Genomic DNA, 13,388 nt, shown 5'->3' with positions numbered 1-13,388 from the left:
AAATAGTTCTTAGCAAGGATAACTCTTGACCAGAAAGAGAGAGCAATAATGAACACCCAGAGAAAACAGATGGGTATGACCCAGCTTATGTTCAAGATAATTCTGAAAGAGAGTATCTACATGCATGTGTGTGCATACCTATGAAATAGATGAGATTTGTATTGTTGTAAATCTTCATTTTCCTGATAAGGTGATTGAGGATCACAGAGATTATATTGCCATAGTCAATGCTCATTATACGTAGAATTGCATTTCTGGAAATTAACTCACAGATCAAAAAGTTGTAAAATGGGAAGTAAGACCCAACATCATAAAATATGTTTGCTCAGAAACTTCAGAGTGAATTTTTGTATTCTGCTGGCACTAATGTTCAGATTGGATTGGGCCCTCCTGCAAAAATGAATCGTGGCTGTCACCCCCTCACCCCGCTAAATCTGCTCGGCTCTGTTTCCTGCTGATTGTCAGTACTGAACTCACCTCTGTAAAACCAGTTCAGCTTTGAACTTCACTTCTAAAGGATAGGATTGCCACTTTTAGCTTCATGCGTTTCTTAGTTTTTTGTATTTTTCCTGTGACCACATTTTAAATATATATAAAAATTCAGCTGAAACTTAAAAACAAGCACTAGTGGATGCATCCTTGTGGTGAGCCCCCTAGGAGCAAGAGGAAAAAAATCCTGTGCACGTGAAGGATGAGAGGGTGTTTGGAGCTTCTTAGTGGTTTGCTGTACAAAGTCTTACTCTGAGGATGTGTAAAAATTGCAAAGGAAAAAAAAAAGCAAGTCTAGGGAAAGTCAGTTGAATATGGGATATAAATGGTTTCTTAAAGGGCTCTAAATGAATCTTGAAGAACTCATTTTCTTAAATTTTGTTTACAATTTCCAGTGTCTTCCACTGCTAGACAGCATTTGTTGAGTTTCTACTTTGTGTGACCGTGAACCGGGTGAAGCCTGAAAATAACATTAGTGTAGAGTTTGGAGTTCAATTCAGCTTCTCTAGTTTGAATTTCTGTTGTTTGGGGTACGGTTAGGAGGATAATTTCTTTCATGTGCTTGTAAAGAAGAATGAGGTTTGAAACCTATTTCAATTAGTGTTTTAGTTATGAAATTGATACACTTATTATAAGGCAGAATGACTTATTAAAAACAAAACAACTAGAGGATGTGTATGTGAGCTTCAAGCAGAGGCAAGACCTATATCTTTTGGTAGGGTCTTTTTTTTTTCCTTTTTTTTTTGAAAGATTTTCTTTTTTTCCTTTTTCTCCCCAAAGCCCCCTGGTACATAGTTGTATATTCTTCGTTGTGGATCCTTCTAGTCGTGGCATGTGGAACGCTGCCTCAGCGTGGTTTGGTGAGCAGTGCCATGTCCGCGCCCAGGATTCAAACCAACGAAACACTGGGCTGCCTGCAGTGGAGCGCGCGAACTTAACCCCTTGGCCACAGGGCCAGCCCCTGGTAGGGTCTTTAAAATAGATGAAAATAGTCTTGGAACTTCTGAAAATTTTAGTTTTCCAGGGCAGGCATAAGTTTCCTAGAGCATCGATGTTTATTGTGAATGATGAGTTGGTGAGTTAAATTTAATAATTAGAATTGTGTGGAGCCAGGGAGGGACAGAGATTAACATTCGATTTAGAGCAGAATTATTTTTCTGTTGATCACTCTGTTTCTAAGCTGTTAATAATCTTAAAAACAGATAGGGGCAACTTCATTTTCTTTTTTTTAATGAAAAAAAAAAAACCCCAACAAGCCCAACGTCAGACTGACTATGCATGTGTTACGTGAAAAATTCTGAGGCGAAAAGGAGCTGGTTTAATTGCATCTACAAACTAAGGCCGATGAGAAATGGAAGGGTAATATACATTCTTCTAGAGTTTTTGGGAGAAAATGAGTTTTTATTTATTTATTTTTTTGAGGAAGATTAGCCCTGAGCTAACTATTGCCAATCCTCCTCTTTTTGCTGAGGAAGACTGGCCCTAAGCTAACATCCGTGCCCATCTTCCTCTACTTTATATGTGGGACGCCTCCCACAACATGGCTTTTGCCAAGCGGTGCCATGTCCGCACCCGGGATCCGAACCGGGGAACCCTGGGCCGCTGAAGCGAAACGTGCACACTTAACCGTTGTGCCACTGGGCCGGCCCCAGAAAATGAGTTTTTAAAAGAATATGTAATTTTATGACCACATTAAATATCACCAGAATGGGGTATGTTATTGGGCTTTTCATTTTCTTACAGAGATAACATCATTTTGTGTAATTTTAGTTTGTGGCTCTAGTGTGTGTGTGGTGGGGGATGAGGAGGCACCCAGAAGACCAATTAGAAAGAACGTTAATCCTTTCCAATTCTTAAAAGAATTAAAGCAGTTTTTCTTCTAAACATCTAATAATTTTGCAATTTTATGTGGCAAAATTCAGTGTTTTCTCCTATGGCTTTTCTATTTGCTGACTAGGATGAGAAAATAACTAAGAGAAGCATAATGAAAATTGGTAAGGATTTGAATGACTAGCTCTACAGCCATTCAAGACTTTCTCCCAGAACAGCCCGTTTCTGTCAGTTAGTTCATGACACTGGGGAGGAGGAGGTGGGTGTTGATATGGCAGAGACTGGAGGACACTGGGTTTTGGAGTTTTGATCAGAAAGGGAGAAGTGTGTTTGTGGGCATAGACACTGTATTAGTTTCCTTGGGCTGCTGTAACAAATTACCACAAACGCAGTGGCTTAAAACACCACACATTTATTCCCTTATAGTTCTTGAGGTCAGAAGTCTGAAATCCGTCTCACTGGGCTGAAATCACGTTGTCAGCAGGGCTGCACTCCCTCTTGGGGCCCGAGGCGAGAAGCCGTTTCCTTACCTTTCCCAGCTGCCAGAGCTGGGTTCCTTGCTCCCCTTGGCTCGTGGTCCCCCCTCCATCTTGAAAGGCAGCCACATGGCATCTGGCTTCAGTGATTACATTGCCACCTTCTGTGGCAAAATCTCCCTCTGCCTCCCTCTTGTAAGGACACTGTGATGACATTTAGGGCCCACTGGATAATCGAGGTTAACCTGCCATCTCAGGATCACATCTGCAAAGAACCTTTTGCCATGTCAGGTAACGTAATCACAGGTTCCGGCATCAGGGCATGAATGTCTGGGCCATTACGCAGCCTACCGCAGGTGCCAGTGGCCGCCACAGTGAGGCCCCTGATTACAAACTGGGGGCGTGATGCTCAGAACTGAGTAACTGTAAAATGTAAAAGTTTCTTGTAACCCATTGTATTTTAGTTGTTGTCTAAAAAGAAAGTAGATATATTCCAGTGGTGAAGAAAACAGTTAATTTGGTTCAACTACAATAATTCTGAGTATGAAGACACCACAAAATAAGTCCAAAGTACCATGGAAATCACCAGATAGACTTTAGAGAGGTGCTTGGTGGTTGAACAAAGATCCCAGCAGGCAGAAAGTGGGGAGTTATGGGCCTTCTTGGCATATAGGATAGCAGGAGCAAGGCCCAGAGACAGGAAACCAGAGACAGTATTAGTGTAAAATGGGTTAGTTGGAGCAAGGAGTAAGGGGAGAGGACGTTGGAGTGGTAGGCCCCTCCGTGGATGGAGGAATTTGTAATTTGTTTGTCAGTCTGGGAGAGTGGCATAGGATAATTTGGTGTGAGGAGAGGCAGGTGGTGAGGAGCCCACTATTGCAGAAACCAGAGAAAGGCCTGAATTAGGATGGTGGTTGTGAATGGAAAGGAGAGAAATTCTGGAGAACTTTGGCAATTGAACATGAAGTATGAAGCAAGGAGGGGAAAAAAAAGAGTCACAAGTGACTTTAAGATTTCAAGCTTGGGTAGCTAGAGTGAGAAAGTTGTTTATGGGATTACACTTTAAAGAATGCCTGTGCATTCAGGGGGTTAGAAAAAGAAGACAAAGCAGGAAAGGAATGATCAGAGATGTAGGAAAAGAACCAGGACAATGTGGTGTCTGGGAGAGATGAGAAGAGAGAATTTTGAGAAGGAGATTGGTTCAGTAGATTCAGATGCTGTGGAAAGGTAGGGCAGGATGAAGGTCACTGGATGTGGCTGTGTCACGGGTCCCCAAACCACCCTCAGCCTTGATGATTTGCTAGAAGGACTCAGAACTCAGAAAAGCTGGTATACTCATGGTTACAATTTGTTACAGCAAAAGGACACATTAAAATCAGCAAAGAGAAAAGGCACATGGAGTGAAGTCCAGGAGAAACCAGCTGCAAGCTTCCAGTTGTCCTTTTCCAGTGGAGTCACAGCACCATGCTTAGTTCTCTCAGCCATAGTGTGACAACACGTGAGGAGTGTTGCCAACAAGGGAAGTTCACGTGAACTGTGGGGTCCAAATTTTTATGGGGCATCAATCATGTAGACTTTCCCCGCCTGTGTAACTGATGTCACTTCCTCAGACTCCAGTCCCCAGAGTAAGAAGATTCACTGTAAATTTTAATCAAACTGGTACCCTGTGGTCCAAGGCCTCAGGTATCCCAAAACCACTCTTCTCAGGCAGAATATGCCAGGGGCTCAGAGCTCATCTCCCAGGAGCCAGCCAAGGGCCAGTCCTGAAGACACACCTTTCTTGGGAGTGTGCAGGGTTTGAGCAACACAGGCCTGCTGAATTAGCTTCTTCCTGCAGGTCAGAGGTTAGGAGGTCACAGGTGATGTTTGAGAGAGCTTCAGAGACAAGTGATGATAGAAGTCTCAGTACAAGTAGTTATGGAGACTGGTTTCCAGTTTATGGGAAAGTGGATGCAGGTGGTGAGCTTTCTATTTCCAGAAGATTGAAAATGAAGGACAGAGAAAGATAGGTCTGTAGTTTAAGTGAATGAGTAGCATTGCATTTTGGTTTTTTTGAAGCAAGGAGAAGGTAAATATTTTGTAAGCGGAAGAGAAGCAGAGATTTGAGGGAGGGATGGAAAAGGCAGGCACTAGAGAAGTGCTCACAATTGGAACTGCATCTTGGATATGGCAGGGTTTGCTGTGGGAGGGAGGAGGACGCTTCTTCCTTGGAGGGAAGAGTGGAAAGGAGAGAGCAAGGTGGTGAAACAACTGTACGTATCACCAAGTGGTCAAGCAGCTCCTGAGGAGCGGCAGCAGCTGCAGCTGCCAGGTGGCTGGCGCGCTGCCGTAGAGTCAGCCGGGCAGGAGGCAGTGACCCGGGTGGGTTTAGACAGTTTGCTACTCACTGCACAGCAGGCAGCATGAACTTCAGGTTCACCTTGGGTGCCCTTGTCCCCAAGTTCCATAGGACGATGTGGAGGTAGGCCCATGTGGATTCTGTGCACACAGTGGGTCTTTGTCACAGCTGAGGATCACTGAGCTTAGGAATCCCCCAATCTTACAAGGTGGCTGCTAGCAATCCTGCCCCCCGCTTTGTGCTGAAGGAGTGTGTTGTCTTTATTATACTGGTCTGGAAACAAATCTACCCTCTGATCTGGAGGGAGAGGCTCTCTAGCTGCTAGGGCTGTCTGCTGTGCCAGCGACCTTGAACAGAGCTTTGAATACCCTTTCTCAGAAGAACTTCGGAAATGTCGTCCTGTAGAGCATCATCTCCATGGAGATAACATAAAATACATGTTTATATAACTTGTATGTATATGTGTTTATACGTAAAGAAGTTTTAAGTGCAGAAGAGAAGTCAAGGAAGATCACTTTGGATATGTCCACTCTTTCATGTTGTGAAACGCTGGATTGAGTCCATGTGACAGGATCTGCATCTTAACCACATTTTTTTCCCTTGGAGACCCGTGCAGTGCCTTGGGTCTAAAATGGACTCAGCGAATGTTTGTTGATTGGTGAATGAATGAAGAGCTTTAAACATTTTGCCTCCCCCTTAGTAGAAAAAGTGGTCTCCCTAGATGATTTCTGGAGAGTTCATTTAGCCTAATGGTTCTATGTTGTCTGTAGGTATTTATAATACTCGTTTCACATAGTGAAATGTACTGATCTAACTGACATGTGGGGAGCCTACTTTATAATAAAATAATTTTTAAAAAAGATAGGTAACTGGGTGGAAGAAAGAAGGGTTTTGAGAAACTGGCGATGGCTTGTAGAGGAGTGCACTCATTTAGATTTGGAAAATTTTTCTTTGTGCAGTACACATTTTACTTATGTAATGTGAATTTAAGTTGTATCATTTTAATATGGTCTTTATAGTGGTTACTGCCTGTGTTTCTGGGTGGTGTCTTAAAATAGTAGTGCTTTGCTGCTGAAACAGAAGATTCTATTAAAGAAAAAACTCTTGTGTAACAGATGTGTTTGGTCGTGTATGAATCAATGTCTGTAACAACGGCTTTTACATAAACGGAATTGGATGGCTAGAAAGCCATTTTCATGTTCTGTTAGGTTCTTTAAAAGGGGGATATGTTCAGGTTTCAGTTGTGGAGGCTGTTGAGCAGCGATCCAGGTATGAAAATGGGAAAGGTTTGACTGCCTCTCTTGTGAAGAGAAGGAACAAGGGCGAGTGGAGAAAGAAGTCGGGGAGAGAGAGGCAAGTGAGCTTCAAAGCGATTGGTCTGCACCCGCTTCTGTTCTCCTCTGCTCTTCTGATCTGTGTGTTTCTGCCCCCTGCAGAAGGAATCAGCCTGACGTTTTATCAACTTTTTTGAAAAATGGGGTGAAGTGGTGTGGAACACATCAGAGGGGTGAAGTGGAGCAAATCTGAAAGAGAGCAGAGTGTTTCATCTCATACCCTATGTGTGCGCTTGCCCCTCCTTACGGAGCCAGAAGCGGCTGACTTGATGTCCGCCCAATTTTAGTTCATCTCGCTACCTTCATGTTACACTGATACTAATACATTTGAAGTAAGAGGAGAGCGGGTCCAGGCAGCGACGCTGTCAGGCACAGTCGTGCACACTCTGCAACCACAACCACACAGCGTTCAGGGTTTGCTTCGAGTTGGACTTACCACAAAATGACCTTTATTGGATTTAGTGTATAACTTTCAGATTAATTAGTGATTTTATATATACACGACGTCATTTCTTTGAATGTTCATATGAGTTTATTAGGGGTTTCCAGAATTATCAACTAAGTCTGGGTGGAAAAATGTTTTACGATGAGAAATCATTCTGGTAACTGTAATAAAAATGGGGGTGATAGCAACTGTAAATGCCAGCGAAGTCCTGGGTGCTGGTGTGTGTGCGTCCTTGAATATGTGCGTGTGGTTGAAGGAAATAATCCGTCAGTCATGGCTTTCTTAGTATTATGTGTCTCTTCATAAAACAACTCAAGAGTTTTCACATGGAAAATAAATCAAGACTTGAAACAGAAATTTTAACTTGTTAGTGTTCCATTCAAATTGAATTATGTACAGCTAATCATTGTTTTTGGATGCCTTCCAGAAACAGATGGGACCGTGTTCAGAATTCGCACAAAAGCCGAAGGACTTACGGATGCGGATGTACCCTTAGAGTTGGTGTTCCATTTACCGGTTAGCTACCCCTCGTGTCTGCCTGGTGTCTCAGTTAACTGTGAACACCTGACCCGGGCCCAGTGCGTGACTGTGAAAGAGAAGTTACTTGAGCGAGCAGAGAACCTTGCATCAGAACCTGTGGTTCACGAGCTGGTTCTCTGGATTCAGCAGAATCTCAGGCACATCCTCAACCAACCAGAAACTGGAAGAGGCAGTGAGACGTGTGCTCTTGCAGCAAGCACGGCCGTGGATGATGGACTGTGGGTAACTCTTTTACATTTAGACCACATGAGAGCAAAGACTAAATACGTCAAAACTGTGGAGAAGTGGGCTTCCGACTTAAGACTGACGGGAAGACTGATGTTCATGGGTAAAATAATACTGATTTTACTACAAGGAGACAGAAGCAACATCAAGGTGCCAAAAGGTTTAATGTTGAATATGAATTTGGGTATTTGCTGCTAAAATGGTGTCTCTCTTGTGTGTTTTATAACAGTGGGGCAGATGAATCACCAAGATGTTTCTCCTTCATTACCGTGTGCATGGATCTCCATTTTCTTTTTTAAGAATGTGTTTACTTCTAATGACAGCTATAAGTTTGTAAGGCTTGAAGAATAAGTATAAGGCTATCCAAAAAATCATGCCACTTAACAAAAGTGATAGGTTATAAAAAAATCTCTGTGGAGCATGAGTGTTTGTTTCTGTAATTAGCTTCGAGCCTCAACTTCATAAATGTGCACCAGAAGTTCCTGCATATTTTTATTTCTTTCCTTAGTTAGGCACAGTGAGGTGTATATTTGTGGGTAGTCTGCAAAAATTTTAACTTTTTAGCAGTGAAAGTTGCATTCTGACACTTTAATTTGGTATCTGTGATACCTGGAAAGAGGAGCTGGTCCCTCCCAGCCGGGATTCCGTGTGAGTGGGAGAATCATTAGGGCTGGCAGCATGTCACCTCCTACCTGACATCTGCTTTCCACCTGACTTGTCTCAGCAGCTGCTTTCAAAATCATCGTCTTCTTCAGATTTTTCAAGTTCTCATTCTAAACTCATCTAACCTGTTTTATGTGGGACCAGACGAGGAAAGCTGCTTGCTGTATTTCAGATCGTAAAAGAGCTACAAATCACTTAATAGGTTTTATGCTTTCAGATGGGTTGGGTCAAGAGTAATTACAATCGAATTTATTTAAACAGCTTTAGCTTGCACAGTCTATGATCGTAAAGATTTGTAGAATAACTACCTAGCTTTTTCATGACTGGCTCTTGTCACAAAACTAGTTTGGCATTTGGTTAATCAGATTAGTGCGGGGTTATAGCATATAGACACAACGAATAATTCAGATTTAATATAGGTCCTGGATTGAGTTCTGACCAAGGAACAACATATTTTAAGGTGATTTATAGTAGATCTATAAAACTTGATCCTTTTGGGTAAAATGCTGGCTGACGAAATGAATACAAATTAATTTCCTTACTCCTATTTCCCCAAAAGGCTCGGATTTTTCTTTAAGCCAGCTCAGTCATGCACTTTAGGCTAAGTGCAGCTGTTTCACAAATGCTGTTACTCAGATTGGATCCATCAGTTAATTAACAAGTATTTATTCATGTGACTAGAACTCTGCTAATGTAGAGAAATTGTACTTTTTTTTTTTGCTGAGGAAGAGTAGCCCTGAGCTAACATCTGCTGCCAATCCTCCTCTTTTTGCTGAGGAAGACTGGCCCTGAGCTAAAATACATGCCCATCTTCCTCTATATGTGGGATGCCTGCCACAGCATGGCTTGCCAAGCGGTGCCATGTCTGTACCCGGGATCCAAACTGGCGAACCGCGGGCCGCCGAAGCAGAATGTGCGCACTTAACTGTTGTGTCACCGGGCCGGCCCTGAGAAGTTATACTTTTTAAAGAATTTTTTCTTTTTTATTAGCTGTCCCTAAAATGCCATTTAATGTAAGGATCTCTCTTAAATTTTTATAAGATTGTATATCAGGATTGATAGATGCCATCAATTTGGAATGGTAAGTGCTCTGTGCCTGTTAACTTCACGCAGACACAGAAGCAGTAATGGTAATGACAGTAGCTGGTGGTCTTCAGTGTGCCAGGCACTCCTCTCAGTGCTCTGCGTGCGTTAACTCATTTAATCAGCACAACTTCCCATAAGGTAGGTGCTGTTTTGAGTATTGTTTATGGAGTAGGGTACTGAGGCACAGAAGGTTAAGGTACCCAGCCCAGAATCAGACCTCGTAGGCTGTCCAGATTTATTCCTGCATAGTTCGATGACATCCTTCTTTACTCCTGTGTTCCTCAGTACTTTATGCTGCCAAGTACGTGAAAACCCTGTGTAACTTTCCTACTGCTTGACTCAGAAAGATGGTATTCTTTCAGCATGAAAATAAGTCTGCAGGTCTAAGGCTCCTTTAAAACTAGGACTTTGAGATTCAGAGTAAGATACGTATTTAACATACTGATTTATCGTTTAGGAGTACCTGATTCTTCAGAAAACCTCCAAAGTCGATGTGGACTCAAGTGGAAAGAAATGCAGAGAGAAAATGATTAGTGTACTCGCTGAAACAAAAGTACAGACAGAACACAAAAGGTATAATTTAGTACTATTGCAGATGGAAAAGCAACTGAATGGGTAATTACACTCTGACAAATCTAGGCATCTTCATGAGTTTCTCTTGTATAATGCAGGTTTCTGGCATTTGAAGTCAAAGAGTATTCATCGTTGGATGAGTTACAAAAGGAATTTGAAACTGCAGGACTTAAGAAGCTTTTCTCCGAATTTGTACTTGGGCTGGTAAAATGAAGTGGAAGATAGGAATCATTTAGTAAAACAGCTGTGGTTTTTTTGCATTGGGTTTTGGGAGTGGCTAAGTGAAATACTCATAAGGGAACAATTTTAAAGTTTCTCTGAAGCAAAATGATAGACACCATCCCAACTTCAGGAGCAAAAGCCAATTCTGTTTATGGAATATTAAATGGTAAAAACACTCCTGTATTCTAATTTTTGCCAGTAAAGCCTAGGTTCAATAGTTGGAATGTTATTTGAAAGATAAATATAAGAAGATGATGATAAATGAGCTCTTGTGTTTATATAGAGGATTTGTTTGGAACTGAGCAATTTTCTGGCTAATTTTCTTGTAATTAAATGAATTTTTAAAAGCGTTGTTTTCATGTTTACTTTTTTCATGTTTACATTTTTAGCATTTGATCACGATTTTCCCCCGTTCAGCTTATTATGTCTAATGTTTTAAGTTGAATGTTAAGAAAAATATAACACTGATTTCTTTGTGGAATTGCGTAAATCGTTAGTTTAAATACAAACCAAAGAAATTCTATAGAACTTGATTTACAGTTGCTTTCTTTGGGGTCCCAGAATAGCATGGTACTTGCTAGTTATAGGACTAGAGAGTTGACTTAAATTAAAACTCTTTTTTGAACAATTTTCCTTCTAGTTTTATAAGGGAAGAAATGTTTCACACAAAATGAACTTGGCTTGCTGGATGGAGAAAGTTATCTAGAGGTAATATTTTTTATTTCTTCTGAAATTGGTTAAAAGTATGGTGATCCTAAAGTATATCTATCATGACCTAAGGAGAGAAGAAGCCATATGATAAAAGCTTATATTACAATGTGTAACAAAAGTGTAAGCAGGCATTTATATTTGAGAAAGGATATTTGTGTGCATGAAACCACCTGTGCTTCTGAAATAAGGGGCCCAGGGATGGAAGAGGGGCCAAAAGCAGATCCCTCTGACTACAGTCTGTGAAGTACAGTGGTGTCATTATGAAATTAGGACTGTCTGGAGAGAGGAGTGAGGAAACGTTGGACGCACCGAGCAGCGTTTCTTGACAGTGCTGCTCTGTGGCCGTGGCAGGTCCATCTGATTGTCTCATTTTCAGGCACTCTTAGAATTAAATTATACGTACCTGTTGATCATTTCATGGGGTTCTGTTAAGGAGGGAATTTTTGATTCATTTTATTTCATTTCAAGGTGTTTATGATTTTTTTTCCTGGAGAAATGGTAAGTGTAGTTAGGTCGTTTTATGGCACCAATATGCAAGGAGAAGCGACACTGCTGGCATGAAGAACTGAGGCTTGGAAATTCTGGGCTGGTCATTATTACCCCCTTCATTTGGTTTATTAAAAATAACATTAAAAGTGATCACCATCGTGGCTGTCACAGTAGCAGTAGGAGGAGGTTGGGTCTGAATTTTATCACAACAGAACTGCTGGTCCTCTATTTTCCCTTGACTCTTCTCTGCTCAGTTGTTTGCCACTTCATACTTTATGGTACTCCTCCAAACTTTTATCTTCAAATTTGACTCTCTAGCCTAGAGAAGAGTTTGAATCAGGTAAAATTGGATGTTAGTAATGACTTTCTCCAACTTAATTAAATTTCTACCTGCTCAAATTACCTTAGAAACAAGTATTGGTTATTATTACTTTCTTGGTTGTTTATACCTAAGTCTTTCACAAATATACACATCAGAATGCAAAACTAACCTTGACAGTGGTAGAGATTTATATAAATTTAATTTGATCTTTGGATAAAAAAATTTTAAATTATATGACAAAAGGCTGTAAGAGTTTCTTTGCAGTTTGTTTAATTTTAGTATTAAAGGAAGAGAATCTTAATTGTTTCCATTGATATTTTTGCCTCAAACTCTGATGCTTTCTTTTCAGCTTGAGGTACTTATGAAAAAATAATTGGGACTTCTGGAAGATAGAGGAGGTGAGGCCAAGAGCTGGGACTCCTGAAAAGCTACACTGTAGGTGTAAGAGTGAACTGTGTATAAACCAGTTGTCCTGGACTATGGCTAAGCTTTGAGGATTCTGGCAAGTGCAAAAGTCTTAAACTTTGAACTTGGATTAAGGTAGTCCATGATTCTCAAGTTCTCATATCCTTCAAACCTTTGGAGGAAGATATCATCCTAGGTGTCAAATTTTATCTATGAATAATTTTTAAATTCAATATCCAGCTAACAATCAGGGGTAATTGGACTCATGAAGAGACAAGATACTATGAGTGAGAAACAGCAGAAACAGTAGATGACAGAAATAGACCCCCAGGGACTCCAGATGCTGGAATTATCAGACATAGATCATGAAACAGTTACACGTAATATCTTCGTGGAGGTAGAAGTCAAACTTGAAACTGGAGTTAGAAACTGTGAAAGGTGACATGGCATATTTGAAAAACAACAACAACAAAATAAAGCAAATAGGAATTCTAGAACTGAAAAATGCAACAATTCAAGGGGCAGTTAATTAGTCAAAGTCCAACTAGGAAATCAGACAGTATTTCAAACAGTAAATTTCAAACAGAAATTGGTGACAAATGAGAAGATCTGGAAGAACAAAATGGGGAAGGAACAGGGCTGGATGACGGAAGGAACAGGGGAGGGCAACGGCAGTTCAGAAACTGCTAAGAGCTGTACCTGCTGCTGCCCTGTTGGAGACTGCTGTCATTGGTGCTAGATCTGCTGCGGTGGTCCAGCCTTCCCCTAAAATTGATGATGGGCAGGGTCTCTGACCTGTTGGAGTTCAGAACCACTCCACCGCTGCTGCCACAGCAACAACTACCAGCGACGACCACAGTGCTGCAACCTGTACTGCCTTCTGACCTCCAGCAGTGCTTCCTATTGAGCAAACCTAACAGGAATCCAGCTGGCAGAGAAGTCTGGGAAATTTGGGTTGCATATCCCAACCCCAGGAGAACAGAGCAGAATATAGGAGGATGGTAGTGTGTGTGTATGGAGAGAGGGGAGAGGGAGCTGAGCGCCTATAGTAAGTAACCAGCATAACCTTCCGTTTTAGCTGTTAAGCATCCACACACCACCTTCTGCCTGTATTTAAATTTCTGTACAACAACAACAGTTTTCTGCTTCTGTCTATGCAGATTTAACTGTCTTTTGTACAAATGAAGAAACTCTCACCTACCCCCAAAGGGGAGAAATAAAGTCGCATCAGTTTTTATTA

General features: G+C 41.3%; 1 protein-coding gene across 3 annotated transcripts in view; it reads left to right on the top strand.

The window, feature by feature from the left end:
• Positions 1 to 13,388, top strand: part of RWDD3 (RWD domain containing 3) — a 16,150-nt gene extending 2,762 nt beyond the window's left edge. The window contains exons 2-6 of one of the 3 annotated variants that reach the window (XR_011439337.1): positions 7,340 to 7,837; positions 9,884 to 9,999; positions 10,098 to 10,203; positions 10,862 to 10,929; positions 12,093 to 13,388. Coding sequence is in view for 2 of the 3 variants with exons in the window: in XM_023641582.2 (XP_023497350.2) it covers positions 7,340 to 7,827; positions 9,884 to 9,999; positions 10,098 to 10,203; positions 10,862 to 10,927 (776 nt within the window). In the remaining variant the exon portion in view is untranslated. Of the gene's footprint in view, positions 1 to 7,339; positions 7,838 to 9,883; positions 10,000 to 10,097; positions 10,571 to 10,861; positions 10,930 to 12,092 lie in introns of those variants that run through there. The other 2 variants (XM_023641582.2, XM_023641583.2) reach the window with 2 other exon arrangements.

The sequence above is a fragment of the Equus caballus genome, chromosome 5, assembly GCF_041296265.1.
Source record: "Equus caballus isolate H_3958 breed thoroughbred chromosome 5, TB-T2T, whole genome shotgun sequence".
Lineage (NCBI taxonomy): Eukaryota > Metazoa > Chordata > Mammalia > Perissodactyla > Equidae > Equus > Equus caballus.
The sequence above is the reverse complement of the archived record's forward strand: the minus strand, read 5'-3'. Positions and strand labels throughout refer to the sequence as shown.